We start from the raw sequence: 22,881 nt of genomic DNA on the forward strand, positions 1-22,881 counted from the left end.
ACAAAACTCTAAATTAGTCTACTTTTTTTTTTTTGTTTGTGTTTGAGACAGAGTTTTGCTCTTGTTGCCCAGGCTGGAGTGCAATGGCATGATCTTGGCTCACTGCAACCTCCGCCTCCTGGGTTCAAGTGATTCTCCTGCCTCAGCCTCCCAAGTAGCTGGAATTACAGATGCCTGCCACCACGCCTGGCTAATTTTTGTATTTTTAGTAGACACGGGTTTGCTATGTTGGCCAGGCTGGTCTCGAACTCCTGACCTCAGGTGATCCACCCACCTCCGCCTCCCAAAGTGTTGGGATTACAGGCGTGAGCCACCGCACTCAGCTTCAAATTAGTCCACTTTTAAGGACAGCAGCTGGTTTCAGTTTACTGATGTATTCGCTCTGCTATAGTAACAACCAACCCCTAAATCTCACTGCTTACTACAGCAAACATTGCTCTCTCATTCCTGTGACACTCAGTGGCTGCGGGCCAGCTGCTGTAGCTCGGCTCCATGGAACGGCTTCTGTGGGAAATGTGTTCTCACGGCAGAGGGAAGAGCACAGGCCAACCACACATGACTCTTCAGGCTTCTGTCTGTCAGACACAGGACAGGTCATGCCTGCACATATCCCTCTGCATCGGGAGCAGGGAAGTACACTCTCCCGGGGGGATGGGGTGGGGGCACTGCAAGAAGTTACACAGCTACAGGTCAGGATGGATAAACTCCTCTTAGGAACGGGGCAACAAACAGCTGCAGACAAAAATATACTCTATAACAACCCAACATGCTAGAAGATTTTCCAGTTTAAAAGACACAAAATCCTAAATGTCAAACTGCAGAGGAACTCAGAGGCCACTGTCCAAGTCTGTCACAGTCCTCCATATGGCAAAGATGAAGAAAATTGGCAATCTTTTTAGGGATACCAAGGATCTCAGTTTGTACGGTCTTTATAAATGCAGAGCAAGATGTGGCTTTCCTGCCCCCATTTCACCTCAAGGCATCTGCAGCAACCCCACATGGCTTCCTTCTGTGCGCATGAAATAACTTGAGGCCAGGGTCTCTCAGCTTTAAAGCCTTGGAATCCTATGCATTGTTTGTTTGTGTGTAGATGGGCAGTTTGAGGGGTAGCTTCTCTAAGGTGTCAAACGCCACAAAAGTTCAGAATCCTGTCACTGGATCCTGAGTCCATCTCCACAGACCAGGGTGCCACTCAGGTCAGTTGCTGTGGTAACTGCAGCAGATGTTCCCTTTAGCGATGGAGTCCAAGGACATCATGGCCAAGGCCCAGAGTTTTATATCAACTGAGGAAAGTGAAGACCAGCCAGAGAGACTGCCGTTTAGGGAAGGCAGAGGCTCCTCCCCCACCACGATGCTAGGAAGGACTATCCCCAGGGTGACGGAAAGAAAGCACTGGACTCCAGCAGTATGTCCAGCTGATTCAGGTGTGCTAGGTTCCCAGCAGAGGAAGGTGAGGGAGGAGATCCAGGGGCCCTGGCTTAGTCATCGTATCTGGTACACCTTTCTCCCCCGGAGATAATTCTTGCAAAAAGGAGAGGATCCTACACAGACCAAAAATGCTGGTGTCAGGGCTTTTACAAAGTACCTGCCGTGAACACAACAAAAGAGAGGGTGTTAATTTAATTACAATCTTAACCATCCATGCACCTTCCTAACAACATTCAAGGTGAGCCTTTGGATGGGAGTCAACATGGAAATGCAAGTTTAGCACAGTTATTTGGTGGTTCATAAATCTGGCAAATTAGCAAGACATTCTTATCCTTACAACCTAGCCAGAACCTTTGGGCCAGTCCTCTGGCATCATGCATGTCTGTGGCTAAATGTGAAATAAAAATATAAAGCATAGTTTTACTCATTCATTCAACATTCAGTGGTAAGCCAGGCCCTGTGCTGAAAACACAGAGATTAAAAAACAAACACCCACACACCATCATCTTTGTTCTCAAATTCAGTCCTGGAGGGGAGGGAGATGAGGAACCAATTAATGACAGCAAGGCACAACTGCAAAAGCATTTGTGAGGCACAGCGTTATCCCAAGGAGGCACAATTCCCTCTATGAGGAAGGGAATCAAAAAAGGCTTCCTGGAAGATGCCATGTCTGAACTTGGCTTTAAGCTGGGGAAGGGGTGGTGATGGGGGTTGGGGAGCAAAAGCCAGGAGGTGCAAGTAACCAGAACATTTGCTGTGGCTAGGACACAAAGCAAAAGGAGTCAGGCAGGCTGGAGAGGCAGGGAGGGCTTTGGCCTCCCAGGGATAGGGGTGTTGTATTACTCAGTGGACCTGCTTTGGGACAGAGGGCCTATTTCGTGGCTCTACCCAGTTTAGGGTCTGAAGCTGCCAGAAACCAGTCCTGGGTAGGCTCTTGCCTATGGTAATAATTTTAAAGGTAGTAACTTCCAACAGCATTTACATTTTCTGAGACGCATGAAACTGGTTTCCTCCAAGCATCGGTCTGCTTTCTATTTAGATTTCTCCTCTGGGGTAGGGCAGAACTCAGGCCTTTAAAGAATTCTGGGTAATTTGCTAACAACTGAGAAAATGAGCAGCTAAAAATGTGTCCACAAACTAGAAGAAGAGAGATTTGGGACCAAAGCAAAACACCACCAAAGGTATCAATCAGATCTGGAAAAACCCTTCCTTCCTGCCTACCAAGCCAAAGCATTAAGACTAGCTGGAAACCCCTATCACATCACTCAACACTACACCAGCTCCCATCCAATCTACCTCCTAAACCTCTTTCTAATTCACCTCCTCCTACTTCAGGCCTCACCACTGAACAGTACACTTCAAATCTTTACATTACTCTGTAATTTTTTTGGGTGGTGGGAGGATGGCGTCTCACTCTCACCTAGGCTGGAGTGCAGTGGTGTGATCATAGCTCACTGCAGCCTCGAAATGCTCGGCTCAAGCAATCTTCCTGCCTCAGCCTCCCAAATAGCGAGGACTACAGGTGCACAACACCATAAAAAAATTTCCGTAGAGACAGGATCTCGCTATGTTTCTCAGGATGATCTCTAACTTCTGAGCTCAGGTGATCCTCATGCCTTAGCCTCCCAAAATGCTGGAATTATAGGTGTGAGCCACTGTACCCGGGCTATTCTGTACATCTTTTAAAATCTTTTTAATTTTTAAAAATCAACCCTGGTGTACACCACAATCAGGATAAAGTTTATGCTCCTTAGCAGGGCATTCAGGCCTTGCTGTATGGCCCTAACTTAGGTTTCTAGCCTCATTTCCTACCACATCCAACCACTCTCTTTATACTAATACATTGGGCTCTTTTAGCTTAAGTGCAAAAGCATCTGCTTTTCTCTTTGCTTTGCTCAAAGCTTAAGGAAAAGTAGTCCAAGAGTCAATTTGCAAATCTGCTGAGGGCTTCCCTTATAGTCCAGGAACACCTCACAGCTGCCAAATCCAACTTGCTGCCACTGCTGATGACAAAGATGCCCTCCTACAGCAGGACTGCCCTGTGCAGTTTACAACAGCACTTCAACTCCTATCCTCTCACTGGCTCTCAAATACCTGAGAAATGTGTAGGCATGTATTACTCCCATTCCAGAGATGAGGCAGCAGTCCCAGAGAGGTAGCGTGTGCTTAGAGTCACACAGCCAGTAAATGATGATGGGTCTGACTTCAAGAGCCAATGCTTTCTTCATATGACAGTATCAGGAGCCGGGTCACTGGCATGCACTCGATATTCCAGCTACCTGGGAGGGTGAGGCAGGAGGACTGCTTGAGCCCAGTTCAAGACCAGCCTGGAGAAGATACCCTGTCTCTATTATAAAAATAATTTTAAAAAAAATTTTAGGGGCTGGGTGTGTTGGCTCACATCTGTAATCTCAGCACTTTGGGAGGCTGAGGTGGGTGGATTGCTTGAGCCCAGGAGTTCAAGACCAGCCTGGCCAACATGGTAAAACCCCGTCTCTATTTAAAAAAAAAAAAAAATTAAAAATAAGAAAAAGCAAACGAAAGAAAGAGCATCAGGAGACACAGGTATAGGTACGATTAGGAAAAGGAAGGCTGGCTGGGTGCAGTGGCTCGCCTGTAATCCCAGCACTTTGGAAGACCAAGGTGGAGTGGATCACCTGATGTCAGGAGTTTGAGACCAGCCTGGACAACATGGTGAAACCCCGTCTCTATTAAAAATACAAAAATTAGCCAGGAATGGTGGCGGGCGCCTGTAATCCCAGCTACTCAGGAAGCTGAGGCAGGAGAATCGCTTCAACATGGGATGTGAGGTAGAGGTTGCAGTGAGCCAAGATCGCACCACTGCACTCCAGCCTGGGTGACAGAGCAAGATGCCGTCTCAAAAAAAAAAAAAAGGCCATCCTAGCAGCCTTCATGTACAAAAGCCAGGCAGCTTTTCCCTTCTCAGACCAGCCCTATTTATCTCCCCTGGTCTGGAGTGTTATGGCTGTGGTGCAGTGGGCTATCATCACACTAGAGCCTGTTTGACCAATGGCTAAGTTTAATGGGCCAGGCCAATCTCCATGGCTGCTGTCTCACACAGCTCTGTGCTCAGGGCAGAAGGGAGGGGAGTATGAGGCAATCAATCAGCAGCGGAATGAGAACCTGGCTGTACTCCTCGGATGGTGCCTGAGTGATATGGTTTGGCTCTGTGTCTCCACCCAAATCTCATCTTGTAGCTCCCATGATTCCCATGTGTTGTGGGAGGGAGCCAGTGGGAGATGACTGAATCATGGGGGTATGTCTTGCCTGTGCTGTTCTCGTGATAGCGACTAAGTCTCATGAGATCTGATGCTTTTAAAAATGGGAGTTTTTGACCGGGAGTGGTGGCTCACGCCTGTAATCCCAGCACTTTGGGAGGCCAAGGCAGGTGGATTACCTGAGGTCAGGAGTTCAAGACCAGCCTGGCCAACATGGTGAAACCCCATCTCTACTAAAAATACAAAAGTTAGCCGGGCCTGGTGGCAGGTGCCTATAATCCCAACTACTCAGGGGGCTAAGGCAGGAGAATTGCTTGAACCCAGGAGGTGGAGGTTGCAGTGAGCCAAGATCACACCATTGCACTCCAGCATGGGCGACAAGAGCGAAACTCCATCTCAAAAAAAAAAGGGAGTTTTCCTGCACAAGCTCTCTCTTTTTGCCGTCTGCCATCCACGTAAGAGGTGACTTGCTCCTCCTTGCCTTCTGCCATGATTGTGAGGCTTCCCCAGCCACGTGGAACTGTGAGTTCTCCACTAAACCTCTTTTCTTTATAAATTGCCCAGTCTCAGGTATGTCTTTATCAGCAGTGTGAAAATGGACTAATACACTGAGCATCTTCCCCAGTCTACTCAGTACCATGAGATGACTCACCTCTGGTGCTGTAGAACCTGCAGCAAGGTGCTCTTGGCAGGCACCTGGTATAGTTCTGCCCTGTCCTCATCCTCAAAGTAGACCTGCAAGATTAACAGAAGGGCAAGAGTCAGAGACAAAGCGCACTTCGGCAGCCTTAGTTGAGGCTAAGCCCAGGAAAAATTAAAAAGATGGCAACAGTTAGCAGTTGAATGCCTCCTTTATATGGTTGTGTAGCTGGGTGCTTTGCATTTAGTTCCCCCCCTGCATGCCACTGTAAGAGAGGCTATTATCAGTTCCATCTTCCAAAGACAGAATCAAGGCTCAGAGAAGGAGAACAACTTGCCAACATTACCCGGCCGGTAAACAGAAGAGTCAAGACTCAAGGCCAGGCCTATGTAGCCCTCCTTTCCCTAATAATTCAGACTAAAGCCATCAGGTGTGTGGAGGAGAAAGCTATGGTGGCTCAGAGCAGGAAAGAGCCTGAGGAAGGAGAGAAGGATGTCTGTGCAGGGTGTCAAAGCCCAAGCAGGGTGAGGAAGACGCCTGCACAGGAAGCTGCCGGGGGTGTCAGAGCAGGACCAGTGGAGAAGGGCATCCATGCTGGGGGCCAGCAGGCCTGAGCAGGGGAAGAAGTGCTCCCTTGTAAGATGGCTGTCCAAGGTGGGGTGTCAGAGGCCATGTGGGGTGAAAAGGGTAACCATGCATGGAAGCTGCCGGGGGTGTCAGAGCAGGACCAGTGGAGAAGGGCATCCATGCTGGGGGCCAGCAGGCCTGAGCAGGGGAAGAAGTGCTCCCTTGTAAGATGGCTGTCCAAGGTGGGGTGTCAGAGGCCATGTGGGGTGAAAAGGGTATCCATGCATGGGGACAACTAATACGGAGTATACAGGCCCAACTAGGGTGAGGAGGGTGACCACTCATGGCAGGGGGTGGCCTGCTGTAGGGTGTCAGAGCCCAAGCAGGACGAGGAGGATGTCCATGTAGGGTCGTTGAGCAGTGCGGGATGTCAGAGTCTGTGCAGGGTGAGGAAGATGCCCACGCGGGGGCAGCAGCATAACATGTGGAGTCAAGAGTCCAAGTAGGGTGAGGAAGGCTCCACATAGGAGAGGGGCCAGCGGTGATGACAGGAGGGGAACTGATCAAACAAATAACTATATTAAGAATAATAAAGTCAGGCCAGGCATGGTGGCTCATGCCTGTAATCTGAACACTTGGGAGGCTGAGGCAGGTGGATCACTTGAGTCTAGGAGTTCAAGACCAGCCTGGGCAACATGGTGAAACCCCATCTCTACTAAAAATACAAAAATTAGTTGGGCACAGTGGCAAATGCCTATGGTCCCAGCTACTTGGGAGGCTGAGGTGGGAGGATGGTTTGAGCCCAGGAGGTTGATCTTGGCAGTGAGCCAAGATCTCCCCACCGCACTCCAGCCTGGGCAACACAGCCAGACCCTGTCTCAAAAAAAAAAAAAAAAGAACAAGAAAGTCATTGTTACAAATATAGAAAGGGAGAAAAAATCCTGTGGATGTTGAATTAGAGTTGGAGATACCAATGAGACTTCATGGTTTTACACACACACACACACACACACACACACACACACACTCTCTCTCTCTCTCTCTCTCTCTCTCCCCAGCTGTGGCACTGAGAAGACATTGAGGCAGTAAGCTTGCCTCTCTACCCCCATTGTATTAATCAATACATGTATACACTTATTGCACAGAGATCTCGGCTTCTAAATACCATTCTTCACTAGAAAGAACCAGGGCTCCTTGGGAAAAAATAGCTAATTCCAGAGCTGGGGCAAGGAAAGCACAATCTGAACCTAGAACATCCTGTATAAGAAAGCAACCACTTAAAAAATAGACATAAGTCGGGCTAACATGCTGAAACTCCGTCTCTACTAAAAATACAAGCTCTCCCTCCTCCTCCCCCTCCCCCTCCCCCTCCCCCTCCCCCTCCCCTCTCTTCGGTCTCCCTCTCCTTTTTTCGGTCTCCCGCTGTTATCGAAGCTGGACTGTACTGCCATGATCTCGGCTCGCTGCAACCTCCCTGCCTCGGGCTCCTGTGACTCTCCTGCCTCGGCCTGCCGAGTGCCTGGGATTGCAGGCGCGCGCCGCCACGCCTGAATGGTTTTTGTATTTTTGGTGGAGACGGGGTTTCACCGTGTTGACCGGGCTGGTCTCCAGCTCCTGGCCTCGAGTGATCTGCCTGCCTCGGCCTCCCAAGGTGCTGGGATTGCAGACGGAGTCTCGCTAACTCAATGCTCAATGGTGCTCAGGCTGGAGTGCAGTGGTGTGATCTCGGCTCGCTGCAACCTCCACCTACCAGCCTCCTGCCTTGGCCTCTTAAAGTGCTAAGATTACAGCCTCTGCCCCGCCGCCACCCCGTCTAGGAAGTGAGGAGCATCTCTGCCTGGCCGCCCATCGTCTGGGATGTGAGGCGCCCCTCTGCCCGGCCGCCCTATCTGGGAAGTGAGGAGCGCCTCTGCCCGGCCGCCCATCGTCTGGGATGTGAGGAGCCCCTCTGCCCGGCTGCCACCCCGTCTGGGAGGAAGTGAGGAGCGCCTCTGCCCGGCTGCCCCGTCTGGGAGATGAGGAGCACCTCTGCCTGGCCGCCACCCCGTCTGGGAGGAAGTGAGGAGCGCCTCTGCCCGGTTGCCCCATCTGGGAAGTGAGGAGCGCCTCTGCCCGGCTGCCCCGTCTGGGAGATGAGGAGCACCTCTGCCTGGCCGCCACCCCGTCTGGGAGGAAGTGAGGAGCGCCTCTGCCCGGTTGCCCCATCTGGGAAGTGAGGAGCGCCTCTGCCCGGCTGCCCCGTCTGGGAGATGAGGAGCACCTCTGCCTGGCCGCCACCCCGTCTGGGAGGAAGTGAGGAGCGCCTCTGCCCGGTTGCCCCATCTGGGAAGTGAGGAGCGCCTCTGCCTGGCCGCCACCCCGTCTGGGAAGTGAGGAGCGCCTCTGCCCGGCTGCCACCCCATATGGGAAGTGAGGAGCGCCTCTGCCCAGCCGCCCCTTCTGGGAGGTGAGGAGCACCTCTGCCCAGCCGCCCCGTCTGGGAGGTGAGGAGCGCCTCTGCCTGGCCGCCACCCCGTCTGGGAGGAAGTGAGGAGCACCTCTGCCCAGCTGCCCCATCTGGGAAGTGAGGAGCGCCTCTACCCGGCTGCCACCCTCTATGGGAAGTGAGGAGCGCCTCTGCCCGGCCGCCCACTCTGGGAAGTGAGGAGCGCCTCTGCCTGGCCGCCCACTCTGGGAGGTGAGGAGCGCCTCTGCCTGGCCACTCCGTCTGGGAAGGGAGGAGCGCCTCTGCCCGGCCACCCCGTCTGGGAGGTGAGGAGCGCCTCTGCCCGGCCGCCACCCCGTCTGGGAGGAAGTGAGGAGCACCTCTGCCCGGCCGCCCCATCTGGGAAGTGAGGAGCGCCTCTGCCCGGCTGCCACCCCGTCTGGGAAGTGAGGAGCGCCTCTGCCTGGCCGCCACCCCGTCTGGGAGGAAGTGAGGAGCACCTCTGCCTGGCTGCCCCATCTGGGAAGGGAGGAGCGCCTCTGCCCAGCCGCCACACCGTCTGGGAAGTGAGGAGCGCCTCTGCCTGGCCACCCCGTCTAGGAGGTGAGGAGCGCCTCTGCCCGGCCGCCCAGTCTGGGAAGTGAGGAGCGCCTCTGCCCGGCCGCCCAGTCTGGGAAGTGAGGAGCGCCTCTGCCCGGCCGCCCTGTCTGGGAGGTGAGGAGCGCCTCTGCCTGGCCGCCACCCCGTCTGGGAGGAAGTGAGGAGCGCCTCTGCCCGGGCGGCCCCGTCTGGGAAGCGAGGAGCGCCTCTGCCCGGGCGGCCCCGTCTGGGAAGCGAGGAGCGCCTCTGCCCGGCCGCCCTGTCTGGGAGGTGAGGAGCGCCTCTGCCCGGCCGCCCTGTCTGGGAGGTGTACCCAACAGCTCCGAAGAGACAGCGACCATCAGGAGCGGGCCATGAGGACGATGGCGGTTTTGTTGAAAGGAAGGCGGGGGGAAGTGTGGGGAAAGGAAGGAGAGATCAGATTGTTGGTGTATCTGTGTAGAAAGAGGTGGGCATAGGAGACTCCATTTTGTTCTGACTAGGAGAAATTCTTCTGCCTTGGGATGCTGTTGATCTATGGCCTTGCCCCCAGCCCCGTGCTCTCTGAAACATGTGCTGTGTCAACTCAGGGTTAAATGGATTAAGGGCGGTGCAAGATGTGCTTTGTTAAACAGATGCTTGGAGGCAGCATGCTCTTTAAGAGTCATCACCACTCCCTAATCTCAAGTACCCAGGGGCACAAACACTGCAGAAGGCCGCAGGGTCCTCTGCCTAGGAAAACCAGAGACCTTTGTTCATGTGTTTATCTCCTGACCTTCTCTCCACTATTATCCTATGACCCTCCCATATCCCCCTCTCCCAGAAACACCCAAGAATGATCAATAAATACTTCATAAATTAAAAAAAATAGACACAAGTCAAAAGGCACAGAAACAAATTTGAAGAAATTCCCACTGGCCAAATCTGGGATATTCCGAGCATAACAGAAACAATCATAGGAACAGATCAAAACTCGTTAAATGAAACAAGAAACTACAAATCCACCAATATAAATAAACATGTTGAATGTCTGACGAGCAATGGGATATTTACACCATTTCAAAGCATCTCCCTATAAAACACTTATTAATCATAAAGAAAAAGTAACTGTACAGTGGAGAAGGCTGGCAGACCCCACCTCAATCAGGTGATCAGAGTGAACATCATGAGTAATGGGACAAATGGAGATCATGTACCATTTGATAGGTGCAATGAGAATACAGCATCACTTCTGTAATATTCCAGCCAAATATCCAGGCTGGGCGTGGTGGCTCATGCCTGTAATCCTAGCACTCTGGGAGGCCAAATCGGGCAGATCATTTGAGGTCAAGAGTTTGAGACCAGCCTGGCCAACATGGCAAAACCCCGTCTCTATTAAAAATACAAAAAATTAGCTGGGTGTGGTGGCGGATGCCTGTAATCCCAGCGACTCAGGAGGCTGAGGCAGGAGAATCGCTTGGACCTTGGAGGCAGAGGCTGCAGTGAGCCGAGATCACACCATTGCACTTCAGCCTGGGCAACAAGAGCAAAACTCCATCTCAAAACAAACAAACAAACAAATATGTATAATCCAAATCTAGTCAGAAGGAAACATGAGACAAACCCATACTGACAGACATTCTACAAAATAAGTGGTCTGTAATCTTCACAGGTGTTAAGATCAAGAAAGTGCACTGCAGTTGAGTCACATGATCACAAAAATATGAATAAAAATTTTTTAAGTAAAAAAAAAAAAGTGGAGGAAAGACTGAGGAGCTCTTCCATACTGAAGGAGACTAAGGGGACATGATCACTAAATACAGTATGTGATTCTGAACAAAACCCTTTTGCTATAAAGAATTTGTGAAACCTGAATGGAGTCTGAGGGTTAGATGTCAACAGTGAATTAATGTAAATTTCCTGCTTTGATAGCTATATGGGTATTATAAAGAAAAATGTCCTTTTGTGTAGGAAATACACAGTAAAGTATTCAGGGGTAATGGGACATCAGTTGGCATCCTACTCTCAAATGTTAGAAAAAGGTAATTCTTTATACTGGATATTGTGATTTTTTATTTAAAAAATCCCAACAATGGAATGTTATTTAGCCTTAAAAAGGAAAGAAATTCTGGCTGGGCATGGTAGCTCACGCCTGTAATCCCAGCACTTTTGGAGGCCAAGGAGGGCGGATCACCTGAGGCCAGGAGTTCAAGACCAGCCTGGCCAACATAGCAAAACCCCATCTCTACTAAAAATACAAATAAAATTAGCCAGGCGTGATGGCGCATACCCGTAATCCCAGCTACCTGGGAACCTGAGGCATGAAAATCACTTGAACCAAGAGGCAAGGTTGCAGTGATCTGAGATTGCACCACAGCACTCCAGCCTAGGTGACAGAGCGAGATTCTGTCTCAAAAAATAAAAATAAATACAAAGGAAGACAATTCTGGCTGGGCATGGTAGCTCACACCTGTAATCCCAGCACTTTGAAAGGCCAAGGTGAGTGGATCACTTGAGGTCAGGAGTTCGAGACCAGCCTGGCCAACATGGTGAAACCCCATCTCTACTGAAAATACAAAACTTAGCTGGGTGTGGTGGCACGCGTCTGTAATCCCAGCTACTCAGGAGGCTGAGGCAGGAGAATCGATTGAACCTGGGAGGCGGAGGTTGCAGTGAGCCAAGATCGCACCACTGCACTCCAGCCTGGGTGAAACAGCGAGACTCTGTCTCAAAAATTTAAAAAAAAAGGAAATTCTGACACATGCTACAATATGTAATGAACCTTGAAGACATTATGCTAAGTGAAATAAGCCAGACATAAAAGGACAAATACTGTATGATTCTACTTATATAAAGTACTTAGAGTTTCAATTTGGGAAGATGATAAGGTTTTGGAGATGGCTGGTGGTGACAGTTGCACAACAATGTGAATGTACTTAATGCCACTGACCTATATACCTAAAAATGGTTAAAATGGTAAATATTATGTCATGTATATTTTACTATAATTTTCAAATAAATAAAGCAGACTGCTTCCCCTGCCGCAAAAAAAAAAAAAAAAAAAAAAAAAATTAATTCCATAGAGGAATGAAATAAAACTTCTCTTACCTCCAAATTATCAGGGCAATATTTTTCCTCTAGGTCCCAAGAGGGTGTTTCACCAAACATCACCATTAGATGATCAATAAACCTAAGGATAAAACATGTACTTTCTGGGTATCAATAACTCATGATCTATTTTCCCACATCGGTCCCCAGACACTAATTCAAAGTTATCTAGAATGTACAAAACATGAAATGCAGGCTTAACCCATTTGACAGCAGTACCCCAAATGTGTATATGTATCACTTGTCCTATTATGACATAATTTTATTTCTTTTTTTATTTGAGAAAAAAAAAGCTACGCCTCCTGCGTAGCTGAGACTACAGGCACATGCCACCATGCCTGGCTAATTTTTTTCTTTTTTTGTAGAGATGGGGGTCTCCCTATATTGCCCAGGCTGGTCTCAGACTCCTGGGCTCAAATTATCCTCCTGCCTCAGCCTCCCAAAGTATTGGGATTACAGGTGTGAGCCCTGCACCTGACTGACAGGATTTTCTTTTTTTCTTTTCTTTTCTTTGTTTTTTTTGAGACAAAGTCTTGCTCTGTCACCAAGGCTGGAGTGTGGAGTGCAGTGGAACAATCTCTGCTCACTGCAACCTCCACCTCCTGGGTTCAAGTGATTCTCGTGTCCCAGCCTCCCAGACAGCTGGGACTACAGGCATGCGCCACCACGCCCGGCTAATTTTTTATATTTTTATTAGGCACGGGATTTTGCCATGTTTGCCAGGCTGGTCTTGAACTCCTGGCCTCTAGTGATCCTCCTGTCTTAGCCTCCCAAAGTGTTGGGATTACGGGCATGAGCCACCGTGCCCAGCTGACATAATTTTCTTTAAACAGCTTCAGGGTTCAAAACATTTCTGGTAGGGTGCAGTGGCTCACGCCTGTAATCCCAGCACTTTGGGAGGCCGAGGTGGGAGGAACATTTGAGCCCAGGAGTTCAAGACAAGCCTGGGCAACATAGAGAGACTCTGTGTCTACCAAAGAATTAAAAAATTACCCAGATGTCATGATGTTCACCTGTAGTCCCAGCTACTTGAGAGGCTGAGGCAGGAGGATTACCTGAGCCTGGGGGCTGGAGGCTGTGATGAACCATAATCACGCCACTGCACTCCAGGCTGGGCGACAGAGTGAGATCTGGTCTCCAAAAAAAAAAAAAAAAAAAATTACAAAAAAAATTTTCTTACACTCTTACACTTAGACTCATTCTACACATTAACCCTATGAAATCACAAGTTAAGTTTGATATATATACATATATATCAAAGACATATATATATCTTTTTTTTTTTTTTTTTTTTTTTGAGACAGAGTCTTGCTTTGTCACCCAGGCTGGAGTGTAGTGGCATGATCTCGGCTCACTGCACCCTCCACCTCCCAGGTTCAAGTGATTCTCATGCCTCAGCCTCCTGAGTAGCTGATATTACAGATGCCCAGCTAATTTTTTGTATTTTTAGTAGAGACTGGGTTTCACCATGTTGGCCAGGCTGGTCTCGAACTCCTGGCCTCAAGTAATCTGCCTGACTCGGCCTCCCAAAGTGCTGGGATTACAGGCATGAGCCACAGCGCCCGGCCTGTATATATTTTTTCTAATTAATATTCACTTAAATTGCTATGCATGTATTACCTAAAATGACTTCATATTTCACCAGTGATGTGTACCACTCTTTGGCAAACACAATACTGTGGTGTTGCACGTACTAGCCCAGTTAGTATGACGATGAGACTTTAGTCTGTCGTTGCAAACCTAGTTAGTCAAGGTTCAGTCAGCTACAGGATAGACAGGTTATTATCAAACCAGATGGTGTGAAACCCTCTAAACCATTATCTTCTCTTCTCAACCAAAAATCCACTTGTCCCTCCTGCCACAAAAACAGAGACAGCATGCAAGGAAAAGCAGAGGGCTCCTGGGCAAGTCAGTACCTGGAGTCCTCATGAAAAGCAGAGATGAAGTCCGACTGGGCATACTCTGGGTACAGAAAGAGCACAGGCCAGCTCAGCCTGCCCTGGTCATCTAGACTCAGCCTGGCTCCATGGGGGTTCTCAGTGCTGAGTCCATCCAGGAAAAGCTCACCTAGACCTTCTGAGGCTGAATCTTCATCCTCACAGGCAGCTTCTGAGAGCCTGATATTCCTAGCCTGGGTTAAAGACAGAAACACACACACATAATGCACATCTTATTGTGTGGGAGGATGCAAACCCATTTTACTGAAATAAAGAAACCATAATGCCTGGCTAATTTTTTTATTTTTTATTTATTTTTATTTTTTGAAGAGACGGAGTTTCACTATATTGTCCAGGCTGCACGACTAACTTTATTTTTAATTTAATTTTGTTCATCTGTACCCTGAATGAACATGGACAACTAACTTTAATGCACCAAAAAACAAACAAACAAACAAAAAAACAAAACACCATAACAATGGGAGCTCCCTGAGGGACAGCTCTACACACATCCATCTTCATTATCTCTGAGGCTTGGCACATAGTAGGTACCACTTAACTCACCTTCATTGGGCATCTATCTTGTGCTGGACCCTGTGTCACAGAGAATTAGACATGGTTACCTGCCCTCAAGCCTCTGCTCAATATCAAGTGGTGAGACAGCTATGGAAATAATGATGATATAAGGTAAGAAGTGGAGTTGTGGTACCATAGACAATGGAATAATTAATTCAGCCTTGGGGGCTGGAGGTGACTGAGATATGCTAGGCCTTGAACAATGACTCTGAAAAGCAGAGAAGTTGGAAGGGAGGGGCACTTAGAAGGGAGGAAGAGCCTTCCACTCCAATGAGCAGCAAGTGCAAAAGGACAGAAAAGATTAAAAAAAAAAAAAAAAAAAAAAAAAAGAAATGTCAAATATTTCAGTTTAGTTGGGACATGGAATACTATAAAGAGTGTGCATTGACTTAATCTTGACTGTCTCCTAGACATGGGCATAAATCAAGGGTCTGAAATAGTAGGGTCACCTCTTATGTAGGTGTGCAGGGGTTCCTAAGGTTAGCAGATGAGGGGAAATGACATGCAATCAAAATTAGATTTGATGATATCCCCTAAATTGGAGGTTAGCAAACTTTTTCTTAAAGCATTAGATATGAAATATTTTAAGAGTTCTGGACAATGGTCTCTGTCAAAATTAACTACTCAACTCTACCACTGTAGTGTGAAAACAGCCATAAGTAGTACATAAACAAATAGGCAGGGCTGTGTTCCAATGGCTGCAGTTTGCTGACTCCTCCCTTAAACCATTAGTAAAATACAGCATGCATAGCTTTGTGTACTGTTGAGAGTAATTCTTATGTATGCTAAGTTTGAGATGAAGGGTTACACTAAAGAAGAGAACCAAAAAAAAAAGGATGTATGCAAATGTCTGGGTGTCTGGACATCCCATATTCTACATTTAAGAAAACAAACAAATCCCTCACTGTGAATGAGAATTAGATGGAAAATCTGGAGTATTCTAATCTGTTTAACGTGTTAATACATGTAAACAGATTGTTGTGGGGAGGGAATAGTGGAGTATGTTTTAGCAGTGTTAAGTTTTTTACAGTCAACAAGTAACATAAATGGTGCATAATTTAATTGAACAAATAATAAAACAAAAAACCTATCCCGGCTGGGCACCGTGGCTCACGCCTATAATCCCAGCACTATGGGAGGCCAAGGCAGGTGGATCACCTGAGGTCAAGAGTTCGAGACCAGCCTGACCAATATGGTGAACCTCCGTCTCTACTAAAAATACAACAATTAGCTGGGCATGGTGGTGTGCACCTGTAGTCCCAGCTACTCGGGAAGCTGAAGCAGAATTGCTTGAACCCAGGAAGCGGAGGCTGCAGTGAGCCGAGATTGCGCCATTGCACTCCAGCCTGGGCAACAGAGCGACATTCCATCTCAAAAAAAAAAAAACAAACCTATCCCATAATCTCCCAGCAGATATTCTCTCCGTTGTTAAGACCAAACAAGCTCCCTTCCTTCCCATAATCTCCCAGCAGATATTCTCTCCTTTGTTAAGACCAAACAAGCGAGCTAGCTTGCTTCCTTCCTTCCTTCCCTTCCTTCCTTCCCTTCCTTCCTCTCTCTCCCTCTCTCCCTCTCTCTCCTTCTCTCTCTCTCTCTCTCCCTCCCTTCCTCTCTCTCTTTCGACAGTCTCCCTCTGTTGCCGAGGCTGGACTGTACAGCTGTGATCTCGGCTCACTGCAACCTCCCTGACTCGGGCTCCCGTGATTCTCCTGCATCGGCCTGCCGAGTGCCCAGTGCCGGGGATTGCAGGCACACGCCGCCACGCCTGACTGGTTTTTGTCTTTTTGGTGGAGACGGGGTTTCGCCGTGTTGGCCGGGCTGGTCTCCAGCTCCTGACCTCGAGTGATCTGCCCGCCTCGGACTCCTGGGGTGCTGGGATTGCAGACGGAGTCTCGCTCACTCAATGCTCAATGTTGCCCAGGCTGGAGTGCAGTGGCGTGGTCTCGGCTCGCTGCAACCTCCACCTCCCAGCCGCCTGCCTTGGCCTTCCAAAGTGCTAAGATTGCAGCCTCTGCCCTGCCACCACCCCGTCTGAGAAGTGAGGAGCATCTCTGCCTGGCCGCCCATCGTCTGGGATGTGAGGAGCCCCTCTGCCCGGCCGCCCCGTCTGGAATGTGGGGAGCGCCTCTGCCCAGCCGCCACCCCGTCTGGGAAGTGAGGAGCGCCTCTGCCCGGTCGCCCCGTCTGGGAGGTGAGGAGCACCTATGCCCAGCCGCCCCGTCTGGGAGGTGTACCCAACAGCTCCAAAGAGTCAGCGACCATCGAGAACGGGCCATGATGACGATGGCGGTTTTGTGGAAAAGAAAAGGGGGAAATGTGGGGAAAAGAAAGAGAGATCAGATTGTTACTGCCTTGGGATGCTGTTAATCTATAACCTTACCCCCAACCCCATGCTCTCTGAAACATGTGCTGTGTCAACTCAGGGTTAAATGGATTAAGGGCGTTGCAAGATGTGCTTTGTTAAACAGATGCTTGAAGGCAGCATGTTCGTTAAGAGTCATCACCACTCCCTAATCTCAAGTACCCAGGGACACAAACACTGTGGAAGGTCGCAAGGACCTCTGCCTAGGAAAACCAGAGACCTTTGTTCCCGTGTTTATCTGCTGACCTTCTCTCCACTATTATCCTATGACCCTGCCACAACCCCCTCTCCGAGAAACACCCAAGAATGATCAATAAATACAAAAAAAAAAAAAAAAAAAAGACCAAACAAGCTCAAACAGGTGACTCCCTAGGTATCAAGGTTAAAGCAAGATTTGGGTCAGACTACATATATTTCAAAATACAGAAAAGAGAAAGACAGGATGGGATTTTGTTGTTGTTGTTGTTATAGGAGCAACATCCTAAAATGTCAGACTTTCTCAAGATGCTGTATAACCCAGTGGTTAAGAGCAAGGACCTGGCTCTAACACATGTTAGCTGTGTAAGGTTTCTTCACCTCTCTGAAACTATTATCCAAAAAAACAGAAGCAAGACAACCTATTTCAGAAGGCCACTGTGAAGATTAAATAACACTTAACCCAAAGCAGGTATTCAGTACAGTAGTGTCCCCTTATCCACGGTTTTGCTTTCCACAGTTTCAGTTACCAGTGGTCAACCATGGTCTGAAAATATTAAATGAAAAATTCCAGAAATAACCTGTAAGTTTTAAATTATGCACTGAGTAGCAGATGATGAAATCACAGGCTCTGGTTCTTTGTCCAGCATATCCACGCTGTAGATGATACCCACCTGTGAGTTAGTACCCATCTCAATGATCAGATTGACTGTCATGGTATCACAGTCCCTGTATTAAGTAACACTCATTTTACTTAATAAGTACCCCAAAGCACAAGAGTACTGATGCTGGTAATTCGGATATGCCAAATAGAAGCTATAGACTACCTCCTTTAAGTAAAAAGGTGAAACTTCTCAACTTAATTAGAAGAAAAATTGTAGGCTGAGGTTGCTAAGATCTATGGTAAGAGCAACCTTCTATCTGTGAAATTACAAAGAAGGAAAAAGAAATTCATGCTAGTTTTGCTGTTGCTGATGTACCTCAAACTGCAAAAATTATGGACACAGTGTGTGATAAGTGCTTTAGCTAAGATAGAAAAGGCATTGTATTTGTGGGTGGAAGACACAAACAGAAATGTGTTCTGACTGATGGCAATTGGGTTTGGAACTATTTGAGATTTCAGGCATCCACCGTGGATCCTGGAATACATCTGCTTCAGGTAAGTGGAGACAACTGTATATGTTACTGAGACCAACACATGCACATGAGAGAGCTGACTGAACTGGGGTGGCCTGACTCCAGAGCCTGGTCTCCTCCGTCACACTGCTTTACCAAAGTAAAAAGAAAATGAACAAATTCCTTCAGGTAAAGCATCCCAAGAAAGGTTCCCAACAAGCTTCACAGGATTAGTGGATTTAGCAGGACCATAAAAACCTAAGGTTTGAGAACTCACCTTGATGGCCTGGAGTAAAGCCTCATTCTGATTCCTCTCCTTCTTTTCTTTCAGGTTGGCTTTCCTCACATCCCTCTGTTCAATTCGCTAGAAATGAAATTTAGATGGATCAGCTCTAGAGACCTGGCTTCCTCTTCTGTTGCACTAGCCTGTTGCTAAATTATTATCTCTGGTCTCTATCCAACCCAAGTTCCTGTGTTAAGAAATACCAGTGGCCAGATTCAGTTCAATAAACATTTACAAAGTACATGCCTAGATGTCAGACCCAGTGGCAGCAGCAGTTTAAATTTACTTCCTGTATGTACCCAAGGAACTCACAGTCTACTAAAGGGTTGAGGGGTACAGACAAGTAGAGAGCCAGTGTAACAGGTGGATTATGTACTACTCTGGTGGTGTGATCTGAGTGCTATGAAACACAGCCTGGGTGACAGAAACCCTGTCTGTATAGATTTTTTTTTAAAAAGTATAACCACCCTAGTGGGTATGCAATGGTATCTTACTATGGTTTTGATTTGCATTTCCTAATTATTAATGATGTTGAACATCTTTTCATGTGCTTTTTGGCCATTTGTGTGTCTTTGGAGAAATGTCTATTCACATCCTTTGCTCATTTAAAAAACTGAGTTACCTGTCTTATTGAGATGATAAGAGTAGTTTATATATTGTAGATAAAAGTCCCTTATGACTTACAAATATTGTCTTCCATTCTGTGGGCTTTTTCACTTTTTTTTTTTTTTGTAGAGACGAGGTCTCACTTTGTTGCCCAGGTTGGTCTCCAATTCCTGGCCTCAAGTGGTCCTCCTGCCCTGGCCTCCCAAAATGCTAGGATTACAGGTGTGAGCCACTGCATCTGGCCCCTTTTCACTTTTTTCTTCACATTTATCTTAACCTTTTCATTTTTTTGATGGTATCCTTTGAAGCAAAGTTTTTACTTTTGATGAAGTGCAATCGATCTACTTTTCCTTTTGTTGTTTGTGCTTTGTGTCATATCCAAGTTCATGAAGATTCATATCTATGTTTTATTTTAAGAGTTGTATAGTCTTAGCTCTTACATTTGGGTATTTGATCTACTTTGGGTAACTTTTTTGTATAGTATGAGGTAAAGTTCTAGCTTCAGTTTCCCACATGTGAATATCCAGTTGTCCCACTATCATTTGTTGAAAAGATTACCTCCCTATTGAATGGTCTTGGCACACTTGTTGAAAATAAATTCCCCATAAATGTGAGGGCTTATTTCTGAGCTCTAAATTTTATTACATTGACCTATATGTCTATTCTTATGCCAGTACCACAATGCCTTGATTACTGTAGCTCTGTCATATGTTTTGAAATTGGGAAGTGTGAGTCTTCCAATTCTGTTTTTTTTTTTTTTTTTTTTTTTGGTCTTTCATGATTGTTGGTCATTCAGAGTCCCTTGAATTTCTATGTGAATATTATGATCAGCCTGTCCATTTCTGCAGAGAAGCCAATTGGACTTTTGATACAGATTGCACTGAAATTAGCCAGATGTGGCATCACATGCCTATAGTCCCCGTTGCTTGGGAGACTGAGGCAGGAGGGCTGCTTGAGCCCAGGAGTTTGAGGCTGCAGTGAGCCATGATCATGCCACTGCACTCCAGTTTGTGTCTCAAAAAAGAAAATTACACTAAATTGATACACTAATTTTGGGAGTATTGCCATCTAACAATATTAAGATATAATCTATGAACATGGGATGTCTTCCTATTTACTTAGGTCTTCTTTAATTTCTTTCAACAATGTGTTTTGTATTTTTAGAGTATAAGTTTTAGCTACTTTTGTTAAATGTACTCCTAAGTATTTTTTTGATGCTACTTAAAATGGAATTGTTTTCTTAAGTTCATTTTCAGAGTGTTCATTAAAAATCTATAGAATACAAATGATTTTTGTGTACTGGTGATGTTGTTTCCAACAAGCTTGCTGAACTTATTAGTTTCAAGAGTTTTTTAGTGGATCCCTTAGGATTTTCTATATACACGGTCAAGTTGTCTGCATATAGATAGTTTTACTACTACTTCTCTTCCACTCTTTCATTTTTGAAGACTAGATTTGCTAGATATAGAATTCTTACAGTCTTTTTCTTTTAGCTCTTTGAATATGTCATTTACCTGCCTTTTGGCCTTCATGACTTCTGATGAGAAAGCTGTTAATTTTCCTTAGGTTTTTTTGTACATGAAGAGTCATTTTTCTCTTGCCGCTTTTAAGGTTCTCTTCTTTGTTTTTCAACAGTTTGATTATAAAGTGTTTAGGTAGAGATCACTTTAAGTTTATCCCACTTATAGTTTAAACTTTTTGGATGTATACATTAGTGTTTTTCACCAAATTTGGGAAGTTTTTGGCCAATATTTCCCCAAGTATTCTTTTGCCCATTTCTCTCTCTTCTCTCCTTCTAGGACCCCCACCATGCCTTTGTTGGTATGCTTGATGGCATCGTACAAGTCTCTCTTCATCCTTATTCTTTTCTCATTCTGTTCTTCAGACTGGATAATCTCAACTGATACATCTTAAGTGTGACGATTCTTACTACTGCCTGCTCAAATGTGCTGTTGAGCCCCTCTAGTGAATTTTTCATTTCAGTTATTGTACTTCTCAACTACAGAACTTCTGTTAAGTTCTTTCTAGTAACTTCTCTTTGTTGATATTCTCTATTTGGAAAGACATCATTCTCATACTTTTTTTTAGTTCTTTAGACACTATTTCCTTTCATTCTGAGAAGATATTTAAATTAGCTGGTTTAAAGTCTTTGTCTAGTAAGTCCCACATCTAGGCTTCCTCTAGCTAATGACCAGACAGTAAGTCTTCTGATCTTTGTCAAGAGGCTTTGTGTACATGTTGAAGCACACTTTTAGCATTCACCCAAGCAGTTTAAAATTCTACCTTAGCCTTCACTTCCTTCTTGCAGAGACTCTGAGAGCTTAGGGTCTTCTCAGGTCTTTCCTGAGCACATGTATAGCCCTGGGCACATGTGTGACCATCTAGATCTCCAGGAATACTGGAGGTTTTCGGAGTCCCCACAGAATTTCATTCCCCAGTTTTTCCTTTTAAGCTTTATGATGCACCTATTGTTTGCTCCAGTGTTATCCACTGCTTCAGCTTCTACAATCTTTAACAATTGCCTCTAATTGTTTTTTGACAAATTCTCTCCCACCTTTTCATTCCCCGTATTTTCTGGCCCTATGTAAAAAAGCTTTTTATACTGGGTAAGCTCCAAGTCAGGTCATATAAAAATAGCCCTGTGAGCGGGGCCTTCCAGGGACCTACCAGATGGTCAAATCATGACAGTTTGCTGGGGAAAAGGCTTTGAAAGAGCTCCAACCCTGTTCTGCCTCCTCTGGTGGCTGCAGGCTGCTCATTTTCACCATGACTGTGGGCTACTGGCTTTCAAGGCTACTGTGGAACTGGGGAGGAGGGAGATAGAGCAAGTTAAAATGTCACAAAGCTTGCTGTTCTTACTGAGGTTCCATCATTTTTCTTGAATAAACATGCTGCAAACCTCTGCTTCATTTCCAGATTGCTGCAAACCTCTGGCTCATTTCCAGAGTCCTAGAAAAGTTAATTCTGATCATTTTTGCCAGTTTCTTCATTGATTTTATGAAGGAGAAAAATTTTAAAGGTCTTTAGTCCACCACTGTGATTGACACTACCCCTCTCTATTTTTTAAATACTGGTTTTATTAATTACTGAGATAGTTGATATTTCCACCTATTTGTGAATTTGTCTCTTCCTTCTTTAAGTTGTCAAGTTTTGCATCATGCATTTTGAAGCTGTTAGTAGGTGCCTACACATTTAGAATTGTTAAATATTCCTATAAGCTGGTCCTTTTATCATTTAAAAAAATGCTTCAATGGCTGGACATAGTGGCTCATGCCTATAATTCTAGCACTTTGGAAGGCTAAGGCAGGAGGATTAAAGCCCAGGAGTTTGAGACCAGCCTGGGCAACATAGTGAAACCCCAACTCTACAAATTTACAAATTTAAAAAAAAAAATTAGCCTGGCATGGTGTTGCACGCCTGTAGTTCCAGCTATTCAGGAGATTGAGGCAGGAGGATCAGTTGATCCCAGGAGGTCAAGGCTGCAGTAAGCTATGATCATGCCACTGCACTCTAGCCTGGGCAACAGAGCAAGACTCTTGTCTCAAGAAAAAAAAAAGAGAAAAAGCTTCACTTCATCTCTGATAACACTTGTTGCCTTGAAGTCTACTCTGTCTGGTATTAACATAGCCACGAGTCTGTTGGCTATATGCCAAGCACATACGAACCCAGAATCAGCTTGTACTCAGACACACGGGAATAATTCAGCTATTCAGCAAGCAATGTCACCTAGACCTAATATCAGGCTTCTGGGCCTTAAAATCTCCCTTTAATTGTGACTGTCCCCAGTAGCCCTCTAGACACTCATTCCTGTATATACCACTTTCAGAAATTCTGGCCACAC

The 22,881-nt window shown here is 46.4% G+C and overlaps 2 protein-coding genes across 7 annotated transcripts in view; both read right to left on the reverse strand.

Moving 5' to 3' along the window:
- Positions 1-690: 690 nt before the first annotated feature.
- TTC4 (tetratricopeptide repeat domain 4) overlaps positions 691-22,881 on the reverse strand; it is a 30,144-nt gene continuing 7,953 nt past the window's right edge. For 2 of the 6 annotated variants that reach the window (XM_054547903.1, XM_054547914.1), the window contains exons 6-11: positions 18,429-18,515; positions 13,882-14,096; positions 13,021-13,095; positions 11,966-12,047; positions 5,320-5,402; positions 691-1,585 (exon numbers count right to left, since the gene is read on the reverse strand). In XM_054547903.1, coding sequence (XP_054403878.1) covers positions 1,483-1,585; positions 5,320-5,402; positions 11,966-12,047; positions 13,021-13,095; positions 13,882-14,096; positions 18,429-18,515 — 645 coding nt within the window. In that variant the 3' untranslated portion in view covers positions 691-1,482. 6 annotated transcript variants of the gene reach the window in all.
- On the reverse strand, positions 5,409-6,707 carry LOC129050863 (uncharacterized). Its single transcript, XM_054534276.1, has 2 exons — positions 6,073-6,707; positions 5,409-5,917 (listed from the first exon to the last, which is right to left on the reverse strand). The coding sequence occupies exons 1-2, from the start codon at positions 6,490-6,492 to the stop codon at positions 5,816-5,818; spliced, it is 522 nt and encodes a 173-aa protein (XP_054390251.1). The 5' UTR covers positions 6,493-6,707; the 3' UTR covers positions 5,409-5,815.

The sequence above is a fragment of the Pongo abelii genome, chromosome 1 (assembly GCF_028885655.2).
Source record: "Pongo abelii isolate AG06213 chromosome 1, NHGRI_mPonAbe1-v2.0_pri, whole genome shotgun sequence".
Classification (NCBI taxonomy): domain Eukaryota; kingdom Metazoa; phylum Chordata; class Mammalia; order Primates; family Hominidae; genus Pongo; species Pongo abelii.